General features: G+C 47.9%; 2 protein-coding genes across 2 annotated transcripts in view; one reads left to right on the top strand and one right to left on the bottom strand.

The window, feature by feature from the left end:
• The window catches only part of scrib (scribble planar cell polarity protein), a 176,230-nt gene extending 165,551 nt beyond the window's left edge, over window positions 1–10,679 (bottom strand). The window contains exon 1 of the mRNA XM_087987775.1: window positions 10,329–10,679. Coding sequence (XP_087843901.1) covers window positions 10,329–10,487 — 159 coding nt within the window. The 5' untranslated portion in view covers window positions 10,488–10,679. The remainder of the gene's footprint in view (window positions 1–10,328) is intronic.
• The window catches only part of LOC122546194 (uncharacterized), a 655,534-nt gene that overhangs the window by 546,869 nt on the left and 89,432 nt on the right, over window positions 1–19,233 (top strand). The window lies entirely within an intron of this gene.

The following is a 19,233-nucleotide window of genomic DNA, read 5'->3' as shown; positions in this document are numbered from 1 at the left end:
TGTTGCCAGGGTTGGAGGATTTGAGCTATACGGATAGGCTGAATAGGTGAGGACTGTATTCCCTGGAGAGTAGGAGGCTGAGGGGTGACCTTATAGAGGCTATAAAATCATGACAGGCTTGGATAGGATAAATAGACAAAGTCTTTTCCCTGAGGAACTAGAGAGAATAGGTTTTGGGTGAGAGGGGAAAGATATAAGAGAGACCTAAGGGGCAACCTTTTCACGCAGAGGGTGGTACGTGTATGGAATGAGCTGCCGGAGGAAGTGGTGGAGGCTGGTACAATTGCAACATTTAAGAGACATTTGGATGGGTATATGAATAGGAAGGGTTTGGAGGGATATGAGCCGGGTGCTGGCAGGTGGGACTAGATTGGGTTGGGATATCTGGCCAGCATGGACGGGTTGGACCGAAGGGTCTGTTTCCATGCTGTACATCTCTATGGCTCCATGACCAGTCATTGCTTTCTAATAAGGGTTGTCCATTGGTCCATTGACAATGGGGACTTTATCTTTTTGGTAGAAAAACAAACGAATACAGATCCTTAATGAGCAAACAGCTAACAAAGGCAGTATAGCATGTGTAAAGACAGGATTATTTTATTTTCTGTATTTTTGATTGTGATTGACTGAATTGAGAAATGCTACCCCCTCCTCCAAGTCATTGATATGGATAATAAACCTTTGAGAGACTCGGACTCATCCCTGTGACATTCCGTTCATTACAACTTTCCAACTTGAAAAATAACTAATAACCCCGAATGTCTTCTGTGTTAACCAATCCTCAAACCAAGCTAATACACTACCACACAATATCATGAGCTCCTTTGTTGTGCAGCCTAATCAAAATCCATCTAAAAATCCAAATACACTATATCTACCAGTTTCCCCACTTGTTACATTCTTGAAGAACTTTGGCAAATTCTCTTTCACAAAACCATCCTGAATATCTGATTGCATTAATTTGTCCTTCCTTAACAATGGAACCCATTTGCAGCATCTTGCCCAATGATGGATGCCAGACCACCTAGTGCATCGTTTCCTGCTTTCCATCTCCCTCTCTTCTTGAACAGGGCCATCACAGTAGCAATTTTTCAATCCACCAGAACACCTCCAGAATCTAGTGAATTCTGGAATATTTCGACCAATGCCTCCACTCTCTCTGTGGCCACTTCCTGTAAAACCCCTGGATGCAAATCATCAGATCCAGCTCAGATGGGAAGCTGTCTGCCTTCAGTTTGTTACCTGCGGTACAGATTACTATATTCCCTCTCATTGCTAACTGGATATCTTTGAGATGCTTATAGCCTCTGCTACAATGAAGGCCAAGCAAAATATTGTTTTAAATGATTTGTCATTTCCCTGTTTCCCAACTGTCATTATTAGTTGCCCAGATACATCTGCAATATTCCCACAGCTCTCCTTATATACAGAAGGACCTTGATTATCCAGTATTTTGGATTATCTGAACAAGATCACAAGGTCCCGAAGTTGGCTAACTACGTTATCCAGCATTTGATTAACCGAATGAAATACTCCCCACCCACAGCCTTCAGGTAATCGAGTTTCTTCTGGACCTGCAGAAGCTGTCTGTTTTTCTTTCTCATGGTGTGTGGTAACACACACACACACACCCCCCCCCTCAACAGGTCCAAGAACAGCTCCTTCCCCACTGTTATCAGCTGCTGAATAGACCTCTCAAATTTCAAACCAAATGTTGATCTTGCTTTTTGTGCACCTTGTATTCCTCGCTCCGTTCTATCACCCCATGATCTCTGTATGGTATGATCTACCTGTACTGCAAGCATAACAAATTTTTTCACTGTACCAAGGTCCATGTGACAGTAATAAATCAAATAATTCCATGCCAATTTACTTTCATAATCAGTTCTCTCCCTTTTCTATTAATTATATAGTGATCAGATCGTGGTTCCTAAACAATTTCTAATCCTCTGGCTTAGTTTGTGCAACTTGGTTGCCTTACTTTCTAATTGGTTAGTTCACCTGATCGCCTTTGTAATCACCGTGGTAACAGGAGAAAGACTCAAAAAGGACATGAAGGGAAACGTTTAATTTATACAGATTGGTTCATGTGTGGAATGACCGGCCAGAGGGAGTGGCGATGCAGGTACAGTTACAGCACTGAAAAGATAGTTGGATAAATACATGAATAGGAAAGGTTTGGAGGGATATGGGCCAGGAGCAGGCAGCTGGGACCGGTTTAGTTTGGGAACATGGTCAACATGGATTACTTGGACCGAAGGGTCTGCCTCCATGCTGTCGGAATCAAAGTCCTTTTTCACCAGAATAAATTTTAGATGGCTTATGAAATATCTACTGAGACAACTGCTCATCCACTGACCTTCCCTTTTGTCTATTTTCCCAGCTCATTGCAGACAACTATGGCTTTCATTAACAGGGGGATCGAGTTTAAGAGCCGTGAGGTTTTGCTGCAGCTCTACAAGTCCCTGGTGAGACCACACTTGGAATATTGCGTCCAGTTCTGGTCGCCCTACTATAGGAAAGATGTGGAGGCTTTGGAGAGGGTGCAAAGAAGGTTTACCAGGATGCTGCCTGGACTGGAGGGCTTGCCTTACGAAGACAGGTTGACTAAGCTCAGACTTTTTTCTCTGGAGAGGAGGAGGAAGAGAGGTGACCTGATTGAGGTATACAACATAATGAGAGGAATAGATAGAGTTGATAGCCAGAGACTTTTCCCCAGGGCAGGATTGACTGCCATGAGGCATCATAGTTTGAAAATATTAGGAGGAAGGTATAAAGGAGACATCAGAGGAAGGTTCTTTAAGCAGATGAGTTGTGAATGCATGGAATGCGTTGCCAGCGGTGATGGTGGAAGCAGAGTCATTGGGGACATTTAAGCGACTGCTGGACATGCACATGGATAGCAGTGAGTTGAGTGATGTGTAGGTTAGGTTATTTTGTTTTAGATTAGGATTAATCCTCAGCACAAAATTGTGGGCTGAAGGGCCTTCTCTGTGCTGTACTTTTCTAAGTTCTAACTCTTTCTTCACCCCTCTGTAATTGTCTCATTTAAGTTGAGGACACAGGTTTTAGACCTGAGGTGATCTCCCCCAAATTGAACTTGAAATACTACCACTACTCACTAGAGGATCCTTAACTATGAGATCTGTTATTGACCATATCTCATTACACATTGTTAGATTGAAAACAGCCTGTTCCCAGCAACTGTTCCTAGATACAACCACAAACGCACTCTACAAATGTAGCTTCCGTGTTACCCGTCCCACCTGACTTGCCTATCATTATGCCAAATAAAAGCCTCATGATGAATGTCTTCTTACATCCCTCCATTATTGCCTGATAGGGTCCAATGCCATTTTGTGAACAAAGCTACCCTCTGTGCTTTTCTATTTTATCTGTTCTTCCAAAACATCATATATCCGTGAATGATGAGCTCCCGATAGCCTGCAACTACGGCTCTGTAATAACAATCAAGTCACATTCACACAATTTGATTTCTGCCATCAACACTTCTTGTTCAAATGCTCGAAGTCACATGACACCAGATTACAGTCCAGCAGGTTGACCCCCAGCTCCAACCTGGTACTGTCATGTGACTTCTGACTTTGTCCATCCCAATCCAACACCGGCACCTCCACATCACATTACAAATGCTGTGTGCATTCAGATAAAATGCATTCAACTTTCACAGATGATCAATATTACTCACTCTGGTTTGAATTTCTGCAACAATCTTCAGTGTAGATTTTCCACCTCTTGCTGTAACATGGTGGATTATATTTCACTTCTTCCTCATGCTGTAACACCACACTCTCATTTCTTTTCAATTTTTTACACTTTCCTTTATTTGAACACTCTCCTCCACTAATTAATGTAAACTCCTAAGTAAAAACCTAGTGGTGTCAGGATGGATAACATAAAGCAATAAGTGGACCAACTCTCTTCCCCCATGTACTAGTGTCAGTGCCCTATGAATCACATCTCGTCTTATTTACTCCACACAAATTTGCTTGAGGCTCATGGAGTAATCTAGAGATCATTACCTTTGAGGCTCTGGAGTTATATTTGTTTTTGAACCACAATAAACAATTGGGAACTCTGACTGCACACCTGCAGTGCTGACCCTCCGACAGTGCGGCGCCCCCTCAGCGCTGACCCTCCGACAGTGCGGCGTTCCCTCAGCGCTGACCCTCCACAGCGCGACGTCCCCTCAGCGCTGACCCTCCGACAGTGCGGCGCCCCCTCAGCGCTGACCCTCCGACAGTGCGGCGCCCCCTCAGCGCTGACCCTCCACAGCGCGATGTTCCCTCAGTGCTGACCCTCCCGACAGTGCGGCGCCCCCTCAGTGCTGACCCTCCACAGCGCGACGCTCCCTCAGTGCTGACCCTCCGACAGTGCGGCGCCCCCTCAGCGCTGACCCTCCCGACAGTGCGGCGCCCCCTCAGCGCTGACCCTCCCGACAGTGCGGCGCCCCCTCACCGCTGACCCTCCCGACAGTGCGGCGCCCCCTCAGCGCTGACCCTCCCGACAGTGCGGCGCCCCCTCAGCGCTGACCCTCCCGACAGTGCGGCGCCCCCTCAGCGCTGACCCTCCCGACAGTGCGGCGCCCCCTCAGCGCTGACCCTCCCGACAGTGCGGCGCCCCCTCAGCGCTGACCCTCCCGACAGTGCGGCGCCCCCTCAGCGCTGACCCTCCCGACAGTGCGCCGCCCCCTCAGCGCTGACCCTCCGACAGTGCGGCGCTCCCTCAGCGCTGACCCTCCGACAGTGCGGCGCTCCCTCAGCGCTGACCCTCCGACAGTGCGGCGCTCCCTCAGCGCTGACCCTCCGACAGTGCGGCGCTCCCTCAGCGCTGACCCTCCGACAGTGCGGCGCTCCCTCAGCGCTGACCCTCCCGACAGTGCGGCGCCCCCTCAGCGCTGACCCTCCCGACAGTGCGCCGCCCCCTCAGCGCTGACCCTCCCGACAGTGCGCCGCCCCCTCAGCGCTGACCCTCCCGACAGTGCGCCGCCCCCTCAGCGCTGACCCTCCCGACAGTGCGCCGCCCCCTCAGCGCTGACCCTCCCGACAGTGCGCCGCCCCCTCAGCGCTGACCCTCCGACAGTGCGGCGCTCCCTCAGCGCTGACCCTCCGACAGTGCGGCGCTCCCTCAGCGCTGACCCTCCGACAGTGCGGCGCTCCCTCAGCGCTGACCCTCCGACAGTGCGGCGCTCCCTCAGCGCTGACCATCTGATGTAGAAATGTCATGACAGCAAGTCATGGCAGTTTCAGTTATGTACCTAACAGGAGATTTAACCCCCTTTGGCTTCCTGAACACTTTCAATTGCTTCTCCTAGCTGTGTAGCCTTGAACCTAAACAGGGAGCTGCTTGAAGCTTACATCATTTGTTTGGGTCCACATAACTGTGTAAATGAATTCAGATTCACCACTGTACCAGCTGACAGACTGATTTCAGGATTCTCAGAGATTGAAGTGTTGAGCCAATGAATCCCACCGTCTGTCCTGTTGCCTGTTACAGAGCAGCCAGGCTGTGCGCTAGACACTACTTACCAGGTACTATTCGTGTGAGTCACCAGCCAGATGGGAACTTGGGAACTATTGCAACATGTGAACCTCCATGTAAAGCTGAATTCAGAGTTTATCAGTATAAGACTATAGCACTAGCTGCTAAAACACCACATGAGACATCAAGAAGCACTGTGTTAATACAAAGCTGTTGTTCATCAGTCAGCCTGTTGGGCGAGTCAAAAAGTGTGGTGTTGGAAAAGCACAGCCATTCAGGCAGCATCCGTAGAGCAGGAGCGTCAATGTTTTGAGCATAAGCTCTACATCAGGAATGTGGGGTGGGGTGGGATTGGGGGATCCAAGGGGACTCAGAGATAAATGGGAGGGGGAAGGTAGCTGGGAATGCGATAGGTTGATGAAGGTGGGGGCTGATGGTGACAGGTTGGAGTGAGAGGTGCAGTGGATAGGTGGGAAGGAAGATGGATAGGTAGGACAGTACCGAGTTGGGGGGTGGATTGGGGACAAGCTCGGGGGAGGGGAGATGAGGAAACTGGTGAAATCCACATTGATCCCGTGTGGTTGGACGGTCCCAAGGTGGAAGATGAGGCATTCTTCCTATAGGCATCGAGTAGCTGTGATTTGCAAGTCCTTGGTCGAGTAGGAGTGGCGTCATCGTGTTGGGCCACAGGACTGTGGGATTGATTGGCACGTGTCCCCCCCAGAGATGTTCTCTGCAACATTCCGCAAGTTGGCATCCTGTCTTCCCAATGCACAGGAGACCACATAGAGAGCAATGGACACATCAGATGAGAGCACCTCATCTTCCACCTTGGGACCACCACCTTCATCTACCTATCACATTCGCAGCTAACTTTCCCCAGCACCACCCTCCTCCCATTTATCTCACTGCCCCTCCCCCACAAAAAAAACTCCTGATGAAGGGCTCATGCTTGAACCGTTGACTCTTCTGCTACACAGATGCTGCCTGACCTGCTCTGCTTTTCCAGCACCACACTTTTTGACTCTGATCTCTAGCATCTACATTGCTCACTTTCTCCTGTTGGGTCATGAGTATCACAATGACCATTTATAACTTTAATCACGTCTTCAATCCAGTAAAACATTGCAACATATTAGATAGGGCCATAATCAGCAAAGTTGGCACCAAGCCACAAGCTGAGGAAAGCAGTCCAAAACTTTCTTCAACACTTGGGTAATAAGTAAATGTAAAGAGGAGAGTGCAGCCTCTGAGCAGGTACCTGGAGATGCAGCATTTTGTTTTTATCTGACTGTTTTGACTGTCATGGTAAGCTATGCATAAAGCCCCCAGCTCCAATGGAGAGCAGCATTGCCTGAATTACAGCTGCAGTACAATAGCAGAAACCAGGTAGAGGTCATCGATCCTCTTGCTCCTTCTCTGCCAAAATTTTAAAATACAATCTATTTTGCAACGGCTTTCAGTCCTGAAGGCATACCAGACTCTGTTTCTCTCTACCAGCACTGCCAAATTTCTCAGCATAATCTCTGTTTTATCCTCTAAAGAAACTGTGCTAAGCACACAGATCTGAATCTCAAACGTAAGACCACTCAGCCACGGTTACTGATACTGTTTTTTAAAGCAAGCTCTTTCAAATTGCAATTACTGAAGTGCACGTGGAACTTGAGCCCAGACCTTCTGGATCACAGGTAGGGACTCTACCACTGCACCACAATAATTTTTCTCTAGCTCATAATGTTTGTTTAAACAAACTAGACAATCAATTGTGACACTTTTGACAGAACGGGTAATTCATAATTACTGCCACTGTATCTCCCACTGCCCTGCTCCAAACAGCATACATTCAATTCATATAATCCCTACAGCGTGGAAACAGGCCCCTTGGCCCAACAATTCCACACCGACCCTCCAAAGAGTAACCCACCCAGACCCATTCCCCCACCATGGCAGCAAGTTTTGAGAAGATTTGTAGCTCAGATTGAGCTAACCAAACAAGCAGACAAAATGAGCCCAGAAACCCTAGCCACCCTCCCCTACCTCAAAGACATCTCGGAAATGACTGCCAGAATACTCAGACTTCTTGGATTTGCTGCTGAGAATCGGCGGACTGTGTTCATTGGGTACCCACTCTTTTTGAATATATTCAAATATTGAATCAAATACTGAACTACAGAAGCAATCATCCACATACTAAGCTGCATTAGAACATTATATTAACGAGCCACCACACACTGCTGCACAGAGGAACGACGCAGAGCAGAGGAAAATCACCTACATCGTGTATTCAAATAAACACAGTTTGCCGATTTCTCAGCAACAAACCCAAACAAGCAGACAAAATTCATCCAGAAACCCTAGCCACTCTCCCCTACATCAAAGACACCTCGGAAATGATTGCCAGACTACTCAGACCCTTTGAGGAGAAAGTGAGGTCTGCAGATGCTGGAGATCAGAGCTGAAAATGTGTTGCTGGAAAAGCGCACCAGGTCAGGCAGCATCCAGGGAACTGGATGCTGCCTGACCTGCTGCGCTTTTCCAGCAACACATTTTCTACTCAGACCCTTTGGCATCATGGTAGCCCACAAACCCACCAACACACAAAAACAGCAGCTAATGAACTTGAAAGACCCTATACAGACAAGTAAAGCTAATGTCATTTACAAAATACCTTGCAAGGACTGTTACAAACACTACATTGGACAAACAGGCAGAAAACTAGCCACCAGGATACATGAACATCAACTAGCCGCAAAACAACATGACCTACTCTAACTAGTATCCTTACATGAGGAAGGACACCACTTTGATTGGGACAACATCCGAGGTCAAGCCAAACAGAAACACGCACAACAATTCCTAGATGTTGTGAAATTTGAAAGGGTTCAGGAAAGATTTACAAGGATGTTGCTAGGGTTGGAGGATCAGAGCTACAGGGAGAGGCTGAACAGGCTGGGGCTGTTTTCCCTGGAGTGTCGGAGGCTGAGGGGTGACCTTATAGAGGTTTACAAAATTATGAGGGGCATGGATAGGGTAAATAGGCAAAGTCCTTTCCCTGGGGTCAGGGAGCCCAGAACTAGAGGGCATAGGTTTAGGGTGAGAGGGTAAAGATATAAAAGAGACCCAAGGGGCAACTTTTTCATGCAGAGGGTGGTACGTGTATGGAATGAGCTGCCAGAGGATGTGGTGAAGGCTGGTACAATTACAACATTGAAGAGGCATTTGGATGGGTATATGAATAAGAAGGGTTTGGAGGGATATGGGCCGGGCGCTGGCAGGTGGGACTAGATTGGGTTGGGATATCTGGTCAGCATGGACGGGTTGGACCGAAGGGTCTGTTTCCATGCTGTACATCTTTATGACTCTAAGTATGGCATTCCAACCTGAACTCTATCAACAAACACATCGAGTTGGATCCTATTTACCTCCCTCTGAGAAAAAGAACAGGAAATGACAGCACCAACCCAAGGAACCCTAAACACATAAATAGAAAGTGGGTCACTAACACCAGTGCTTCACCAGAGGCTCACTGATGACATTACCTAGTATGGTGACAAAACATCTGAAAATGAACCTGCCAGCTTAGCGAGCAAACCTACATCCATTCTCTTACCCTACTGTTCTACATTTACCCCAGACTAACGCACCTAACATACACATCCCTGAACATTACGGACAATTTAATATAGCTGATTCACCGAGCACATCTTTGGATTGTGGGAGGAAACCCACGCAGACTCAGGGAGAATGTGCAACTCCACACAGACAGTTGCCTGGGGCTGGAATCGAACTTGGGTCCCTGGCGCTGAGAGGCAGCCGTGCTAACCACTGAGCGACGTGCTGTTCACAACTGTCAGCAATGGAACTCGGGTTATAATTGAGGAAAAGGTTCCTGTGAGACTTATTCACTTGAGAGAAGAGTTGTAATGAACACTACCCTCTGGCAGGGTCACAATGGGAAAGAAAGCAAGTGGGGAAAAAAATTCAGAACTGAGAATTAAACTAATCAGAAATCATGGATGTCTCTAGGTTTAATATCTTATTCTCAAACAGAGACTCACGGGAAACTCAATTCATTGCTATATATGAAATGGTGATGATACCACTCCTTCAGCCAGACCTCAGGCATGGGAAATGGGTGGGAAACTCCTCATCTGGGATCTCAGAGGGAGAGCACCCCATCCCCACTCTTCTCATTCCCTTCCTCCCACCCTCCTCACCTCATTCCTCCTCGCCTCCCCTTCGATTGATGCTCTTGCCTACATTCCTCCTCCATTCCCACCCAAAGGTCACTGACCCCTTCCCCACTTGCACGCATCTCTCTAAAGTCTTCTCCCACACTATTTCTGTCTCCCCCCCCACCTAACACAACTCCCTATTCCCCCTGCACTCCTACCCCTTCTCCCTATCTCCCCTGCCCCTGAACTTCCTCTACCTGCCTGCTTGACCTATTTACCCTTTTCCCTGCTGCTACACAGCCATCTGCCCCCTCCCTATCCCACCCTCCCTCTACACTCCACCACTTCCCTACTACCTCCCCCTGCTTTCTCCAACCCTGCCCTCCCCTTCCTCTCCCCTTCCCCCCTCCTCCCTCTCCCTCCCCTCCCTCTCCCTCCCCCCCCTCCCCCTTCTCTTCCCCCCTCCCCCCTCTCTCCTCCCTTCTCTTCCCCCCTCCCCCCTCCCTTTTCCCCCCCTCCCCCCTCTCTTCCCCCCTCCCCCCCTTCTATTCTCCCCACTCCCCCTTCCCTGCCCCCTCCCCCCCCCCCTCCCCTGCCCCCTCCCCCCCCCCCCTCCCCCCCCCCCTCCCCCCCCCCCCTCCCCCCCGGTACCTTGGGTAGCTCCCTCAGCTGGTTCGAGTCCAGCAGTAGTTCCTCCAGGCTGCGGCTGTAGCGGTAAATCTCCTCGGGGACCCCGCTCAGGGAGCAGTGCCTGCGGTCCACCGACTCGATATGTCGGTTACACCGCCACAGCGGGATACACTTCAGCATGGCGGGGCCCGGGGCTGGGCCTGGGCCGGGGCCGGGGCCTGCTCCCGCTCCCGCTCCCACTGCCGCTGGCACAGCGCGGACTCCCCGCCGCCTCGGCGCCTCTCCTTCCGTCCGTCCCCGGGCCCGAGCCACCGCCTCGGCCTCTCCTTCGGTCAATCCCCGGGCCCCGGGCTCTCGATCCAACCGGCGGTGGTGACGCACTCACGCTGTACGTGCTGCCTTGACCTCATCACGTCTCCGAACAACCGGACTGGACGCCATCTTGGTGAGGTCAAGGCTAGGGGCGGGGCTGAGGATGAGCCGGCGCAGTGAGGGGTGGGGGCGGGAGTAGGTCTGTGTGGGCGGGGCGGTGCTGTGTGTGGGTGGGGCGGGGCGGTGAGGGGCAGGGGCGGGGCTGAGTGTGGGTGGGGCGGGGCGGTGAGGGGCAGGGGCGGGGCTGAGTGTGGGCGGAGCTCAGGTGATCGTGGAGAAAGTGAGGACTGCAGATGCTGGAGATCAGAGCGGGAAATGTGTTGCTGGAAAGGCGCAGCAGGTCAGGCAGCATCCAGGGAACAGGAGAATCGACGTTTCGGGCATAAGCCCTTCTTCAGGAATGAGGAGGGCCTGAAGAGGGGCGGGGCGGGGCTGAGGGAAGGGGTGGGGCTGAGGCAGAGCTGAGGGAAGGGGTGGGGCTGAGGGGAAGGGGTGGGGCTGAGGGGAGGGGTGGGGCTGAGGGGATGGGTGGGGCTGAGGGAAGGGGTGGGGCTGAGGGGATGGGGCGGGGCTGAGGGAAGGGGCGGGCTGAGGGATGGGGCGGGGCTGAGGGAAGGGGCGGGCTGAGGGATGGGGCGGGGCTGAGGGATGGGGCGGGGCTGAGGGAAGGGGTGGGGCTGAGGGGATGGGGCAGGGCTGAGGAAAGCGGTGGGGCTGAGGGAAGGGGTGGGGCTGAGGGAAGGGGTGGGCTGAGGGATGGGGCGGGGCTGAGGGAAGGGGCGGGGCTGAGGGAAGGGGCGGGGCTGAGGGGATGGGGCAGGGCTGAGGAAAGCGGTGGGGCTGAGGGAAGGGGTGGGGCTGAGGGAAGGGGTGGGCTGAGGGATGGGGCGGGGCTGAGGGAAGGGGCGGGCTGAGGGATGGGGCGGGGCTAAAGGGATTATCTACCTCAGTACTTTCCCACTACCACACGCCAGGCTCACTGGTCTGTAGTTACCCGGAAAACCCCTACTACCCTTCTTGTACATGGGGACAACATGAGCAACCCTCCAGTCCTCCGGCTCCTCACCTGTGTTTAAGGACACTACAAAGATATCTGTCAGGGCCCCAGCTATTTCCTCTCTCGCCTCCCTCAGCAACCTGGGATAGATCCCATCCGGTCCTGGGGATTTGTCCACCTTAATATCCTTTAGCCTACCCAATACACAATAGGTGCTGGAGTAGGCCATTCTGTCCTTCGAGCCAGCACCACCATTCAATATGATCATGGCTGATCATCCTTAATCAGTATCCTGTTCCTGCCTTATCTCCATAACCCTTGATTCCACTATCCTTGAGAGCTCTATCCAATTCTTTCTTAAATGAATCCAGAGACTGGGCCTCCACTGCCCTTCGGGGCAGAGCATTTCACACAGCCACCACTCTCTGGGTGAAGAAGTTTCTCCTCCTCTCTGTCCTAAATGGTCTACCCTGTATTTTTAAGCTGTGTCTGCTGGTTCAGGACTCACCCATCAGCGGAAACATGCTTCCTGCCTCCAGAATGTCCAATCCTTTAATAATCTTATATGACTCAATCAGATCCCCTCTCAGTCTTCTAAACTAAAGGGTATACAAGCCCAGTCGCTCCAGTCTTTCAGTGTAAGGTAGTCCCGCCATTCCAGGAATTGACCTCGTGAACCTATGCTGCACTCCCTCAAAAGCCAGAATGTCTTTCCTCAAATTTGGAGACCAGAACTGCACACAGTACTCCAGGTGTGGTCTCACCAGGGCCCTGTACAGCTGCAGAAGAACCTCTTTGCTTCTATACTCAATCCCTCTTGTTATGAAGGTCAGCATGCTATTAGCCTTCTTCACTACCTTGCTGTACCTGCATGCTTACCTTCATTGACTGGTGTACAAGAACACCCAGATCTCTCTGTACTGCCCCTTTACCTAAATTGATCCCATTTAGGTAGTAATCTGCCTTCCTGTTCTTGCCACCAAAGTGGATAACCATACATTTATCCACATTAAACTGCATCTGCCATGCATCTGACCACTCACCTAACTTGTCCAGGTCACCCTGTAATCTCCTAACATCCTCCTCACATTTCACCCTGCCACTCAGCTTAATATCATCAGCAAATTTGCTAATGTTACTATTAATACCATCTTCTGTATCCTTAATATATATTGTAAAAAGCTGTAGTCCCAGCACTGATCCCTGCGGTACCCCACTGGTCACTGCCTGCCATTCCGAAAGGGAGCCGTTTATCTCTACTCTTTGTTTCCTGTCAGCCAACCAATTTTCAATCCAAGTTAGTACTTTGCCCCCAATACCATGCGCCCTAATTTTGCTCACTAACCTCCTATGTGGGACTTTATCAAAGGCTTTCTGAAAGTCCAGGTACACTACATCCATTGGATCTCCCTTGTCCATCTTCAGAATTACATCCTCAAAACATTCCAGAAGATTAGTCAAGCATGATTTCCCCTTCATAAATCCATGCTGACTCTTACCTATCCTGTTACTACTATCCAGATGTGTTGTAATTTCATCCTTTATAATAGACTCCAGCATCTTTCCTACCACTGAGGTCAGACTAACTGGTCTATAATTTCCTGCTTTCTCTCTACCACCTTTCTTAAAAAGTGGTACAACATTAGCCACCCTCCAATCCGCAGGAACTGATCCTGAATCTATCGAACTCAGGAAAATAATCACCAACGCATCCACGATTTCTCGAGCCACCTCCTTCAGTACCCTGGGATGTAGACCATCAGGCCCCGGGGACTTATCAACCTTCAGACCTAACAGTCTCTCCAACACCAATTCCTGGCAAATATAAATTCCCTTCAGTTCAGGTCCTTCAGCCACTGTTACCTCAGGGAGATTGCTTGTGTCTTTCCCCAGTGAACACAGATCTGAAGTACCAATTCAACTTTTCTGCCATTTCTTTGTTCCCCGTAATATATTCCCCTGTTTCTGTCTTCAAGGGCCCAATTTTAGTCTTAACCATTTTTTTGCCTTTCACATAGCTAAAAAAGCTTTTACTATCCATATTTTATAGAATAATTCGGTCTTTCGGTGCACCATATTTGCAAGGAAGTCAAGGGAAATACATTCCATAATTAATCTGTGCCAATTTGAAAGTCTAGGGGGGCCCTCAGCCACCCGTATACCAAAATATTTTTCCTTGCACAGAAAGAGAGAATAGAAAATAGTCTCTTCCCGTGCATATCCAGGGAGGGTAAGTTCGAAAAGCCCAAAAGGAGAGATACATGGTCCACTCTAATTTCCGTTCTTAAAATTTCTGTCAGGGTACTTGCTACTTTAGTCCAGTATCTACGGATCTTATAACAGGTCCCTAGGCAAAGTACAAGAGTGCCCACCTCTATTTTACATTTGGGACACATTGGAGATGCTCCTGCCTTAAATTTTGCCAATCGATCCAGTGCTATATGGGCCCTATGAAGTATCTTCAGCTGGATAGCCTGGGTTCTGTTATAGATGGTGATTCTTCTGGCGTTTTCCCAAATGTCATTCCACGTTTCTATAGAGATTTCTAGTCCCAAATCCTGATCCCATGTTTTAAGCAGATTGTCCATATCTCCCTATACTTCATCTTGTAGTAAATGATAAATAGTACTGATGGAGGATACCCCCATTGGCCATAGCACTCTACATTGTCTATCTGATTTATAAAGACTATCTAATAACGTAGTCTTCTTCTGTATATAATCTCGAATTTGGAAATATCGAAAGAGGTCTCCATTAGGTAATCTGAATTTCTGACGCAGCTGTTCAAAAGACATCAGGACCCCATCTTTGTACAGATCCCCTAAACAGGAGATACCCCTGGATCTCCAGAGTTTAAAAGTGGCATCTGTAAGCCCCGGTTGAAATCCCCATGCTCCCACTATCGGCGCAAAGGGGGATGTTTTATGTGAATTGCCCTCATTTTGCCGCATTATATTCCAAGCTTTAATTGTGTTTAGTATTATAGGGTTTTTACAGTGATCCGTAATGATTTTCCTCTTGTCTGAAAATAAAACGTTAATAAGTGGGTATTTTACTTGAGAGGCCTCGATGTCCAGCCAGGTTGATTGTGGATCAGACAAGACCCAATCAGCTATGTAACTTAATAGGGAACTAAACTGATATTTCCTAAAATCTGGGAAGTCCAATCCTCCCCTTGCCTGTGGAAGCTGTAGCTTCTTCAGCTTAATGAGGGGCCGTCTATGATTCCAGATGAAGGAACCCAACCAGCCATATAATCTATGTAGTGCCAGCCTCGGCAGCATCACCGGAAGCATCCTCATAGGGTATAGGAGACGGGGCAGGACATTCATTTTAATTAGTGCTAGTCTACCCAGCCAGGAAATTGGAAGGTCTCCCCATCACTGGAGGTCCTGCCTTATCCTTTCCAGTAAATGCACAAAATTAGCCTTGTATAACTGACCAAATACTGGAGCAATAAAAATGCCTAAATATAAAAAACCCTCCAGGGACCACTGAAAGGGAAAAAGGGATCCGTCCACTAAGTGGGGTATCATAGCAAGGCCACCCATTGGCATAGCCTCTGATTTTGAAAAATTAATCTCCCTGAGGTAACAGTGGCTGAAGGACCTGAACTTAAGGGAATTTATATTTGCCAGGAATTGGTGTTGGAGAGACTGTTAGGTCTGAAGGTTGATAAGTCCCCGGGGCCTGATGGTCTACATCCCAGGGTACTGAAGGAGGTGGCTCGAGAAATCGTGGATGCGTTGGTGATTATTTTCCTGAGTTCGATAGATTCAGAATCAGTTCCTGCGGATTGGAGGGTGGCTAATGTTGTACCACTTTTTAAGAAAGGTGGGAGAGAGAAAGCAGGAAATTATAGACCAGTTAGTCTGACCTCAGTGGTGGGAAAGGTGCTGGAGTCTATTATAAAGGATGAAATTACTGCACATCTGGATAGTAGTAACAGGATAGGACAGAGTCAGCATGGATTTATGAAGGGGAAATCATGCTTGACTAATCTTCTTGAATTTTTTGAGGATGTAACTATGAAGTTGGACGAGGGAAATCCAGTAGATGTAGTGTACCTGGACTTTCAGAAAGCTTTTGATAAAGTCCCACACAGGAGGTTAGTGAGTAAAATTAGGGTGCATGGTATTGGGGGCAAAGTACTAGATTGGATTGAAAATTGGTTGGCTAATAGGAAACAAAGGGTAGTGATAAACGGCTCAATTTCGGAATGGCAGGCAGTGACCAGTGGGGTACCGCAGGGATCCGTGCTGGGACCACAGCTTTTTACAATATATGTTAATGATATAGAAGATGGTATCAGCAATAACATTAGCAAATTTGCTGATGATACAAAGCTGGGTGGCAGGGTGAAAAGTGATGAAGATGTTAAGAGATTACAGGGTGACCTGGACAAGTTAGGTGAGTGGGCAGATGCAATGGCAGATGCAGTTTAATGTGGATAAATGTATGGTTATCCACTTTGGTAGCAAGAACAGGAAGGCAGACTACTACCTCAATGGAATCAATTTATGTAAAGGGGCAGTACAGAGAGATCTGGGTGTTCTTGTACACCAGTCAATGAAGGTAAGCATGCAGGTACAGCAGGTAGTGAAGAAGGCTAATAGCATGCTGGCCTTCATAACAAGAGGAATTGAGTATAGAAGCAAAGAGGTGCTTCTGCAGCTGTACAGGGCCCTGGTGAGACCACACCTGGAGTACTGTGTGCAGTTCTGGTCTCCAAATTTGAGAAAAGACATTCTGGCTATTGAGGGAGTGCAGCATAGGTTCACGAGGTCAATTCCTGGAATGGCAGGATTACCTTACACTGAAAGACTGAAGCGACTGGGCTTGTATACCCTTGAGTTTCGAAGATTGAGAGGGGATCTGATTGAGACGTATAAGATTATGAAAGGATTGGACACTCTGGCAGTAGGAAACATATTTCCACTGATGGGTGAGTGCCGAACCAGAGGACACAGCTTAAAAATACGGGATAGACCCTTCGGACAGAGCTCAGGAGAAACTTCTTCACCCAGAGAGTGGTGGCTGTGTGGAATGCTCTTCCCCAGAGGGCAGTGGAGGCCACTCTCTGGATTCATTTAAGAAGGAGTTGGATAGAGCTCTCAAAGATAGTGGAATCAAGGGTTATGGAGATAAGGCAGGAACAGGATACTGATTAGGAATGATCAGCCATGATTATATTGAATGGCGGTGCAGGCTCGAAGGGCTGAATGGCCTACTCCTGCACCTATTGTCCATTGTCTAATTTTATAGCCTGAGAATGCGCTAAATGTATTAATAACTTGGATTAAGTGAGGTACGGACATCAGAGGATTACTGAGGAATAGAAGATCATCATCTGCATAAAGGGTAATTTTATGTTTACCTGTACCAATCCTCGGGGCTGTTATATTAGGATCCGCTTCTGCTAGTGGTTCAATTATTAGCGTAAATAGCAATGGCGAGAGGGGACATCCCTGACGGCAGCCCCTACCCACACTGAAGCTATCTGAACCTAATCATTGGTAACCACAACTGCTTTGGGATCACTATACAATGTTGAGACCCATTTGGTAAACACCTGTCCAACGCCAAACCTTTCCAATGTGTAAAACAAATATGACCATTCAACCCTATCGAATGCCTTTTCCGCGTCTAATGAGACTACTACTCCTGGTATCTTTCCCTGATGGCAGGCTTGAATCATATTCAAAACCCTTCTAACATTATTGGATGATCTACGGCCCTTAATAAACCCCGTCTGATCCTCCTTTATAATATGTGGCAGTACCCTTTCTAGTCTCAATGCTAACGTTTTAGAAAGGATTTTAAAATCTACATTTAGCAAGGATATTGGTCTGTATGACGCGCAATCTTCTGGATCCTTTCCTTTTTTAAGGATAAGAGAGATATTTGCCTCTTTTAGCAAAGGTTAGAGACAGCCCTGACTATATGCATAGTTATACATGTCTATAAGTGGACCAGCCAATATTCCTGTAAATTCTTTATAGAATTCAGCTTGAAAACCATCTGGGCCAGGTGCCTTACCGCTCTGAAGTTGCCTGATTGCGTCAAGTATTTCTTGGACTGTTAGGGGAGCATTTAAGACCGATACCTGTTCTGAGTTAGGCCCGGAAAGGTCAGGATTTTAAAAAATGACTGCATCCTCCTAGACCTGTCTTCGCAATCCAGCGATTAATATAACTCAGAATAAAATTCTCTAAAGATTGCATTAATCCTTTTATGATCATGAGTCAAAATACCCGTACTTTCCTTGATAGACGTGATAGTTTGAGGGGCCTTTTTTTTCTTTGCGAGAAATGCTAACTATCTACCTGGTTTGTCGCCAAATTCATATAACCTTTGTTTTGCAAATAATATTTCCCTCTTAGCCGTTTGGGTAAGCGTAGTGTTTAGAGCTGTCCTAAGGGCCGTAATCCTTTGCAATTTAATAATAGAAGGTCTATCAGTGTATGCTGTTTCAGCTGCTTTTAAGCGAGCTTTGAGCAGACCCTGTTGTTCTCCCTTTAATTTTTTCTGGGTCACTGAGTAGGACATGATCAAACCTCGCGTGTAAGCTTTGATGGTCTCCCACATCATTGATGGGTTGCTAGCCGTACCTAAATTAATTTCTAAAAAAGTTTTAAATTCTTGAGAGAAGTACTTTACAAATTTACTATCTTTCATTAGGAAGGGGTCCATACGACAATGCCGAGGGGATGTCCCATTGTTCCTCGCCTTGGTTTCCATATATACAGCAGCATGGTCGGAAATTGCTATACTACATATTTTACAGGATGATATGGAATTTTAAAAAATCGAGGGGGCAAAAAATATATCAATTCTGGTATGACATTTATGTGGATTGGAGTAGAAAGAAAAATCTCTGCCCTGTGGATGAAGACATCTCCATACATCTACTCATCCTAATTCTTTGTTCAGATCCACCAATTGTCTAGATCTGGGAGATACTCCTGCAGTACTCTTGGGAATCCTATCTATTTCCGGATCCATAATACAATTAAAGTCTCCCCCTATAATTATATGACGGGCACCAAGAGCCATCAATTTTGAGAAGGCTTCCGTTATAAATTTAAAAGGATGTGCCGGGGGGTAGTACAAATTTAAAATCCCATATTCCTCTCCATTTATAAGGGCTTTAATCAGAATATATCGTCCAGATTCGTCTTTTATCTGATTTAGGATTTTGAAAGGGAAATTATTCCGAATAAGAATAACAACTCCCCTGCTTTTTGAGCTAAAAGAAAAAAAAGGCCTGATCAAATCCACCCTGTCGTAATTTCAAGTGTTTTTTATCCAACAGGTGTGTCTCCTGTAGGAGAGCTATATCAACTCTTTCTTTCTTGTGATTTGATAATATTTTCTTCCTTTTGACCGGAGAATTACTCCTCTTGACATTCCAGGTGCACCACTTAACCGACTGATCAACCATAATCGTCTGGGCAAATCCGAGACCCCTCAGGAGAGGGAACCCTATCCAAAACATCCCGAGCATAGAGCATATAAAATTCACAAAAATAAAGTATAATAAAAAACTATTTCTAA

The sequence above is a fragment of the Chiloscyllium plagiosum genome, unplaced genomic scaffold, assembly GCF_037043375.1.
Source record: "Chiloscyllium plagiosum isolate Xiang-an unplaced genomic scaffold, Cpla_swu_hap1 HiC_scaffold_5, whole genome shotgun sequence".
Classification (NCBI taxonomy): Eukaryota; Metazoa; Chordata; class Chondrichthyes; order Orectolobiformes; family Hemiscylliidae; genus Chiloscyllium; species Chiloscyllium plagiosum.
This window is presented reverse-complemented; position numbering and strand designations above follow the sequence as displayed.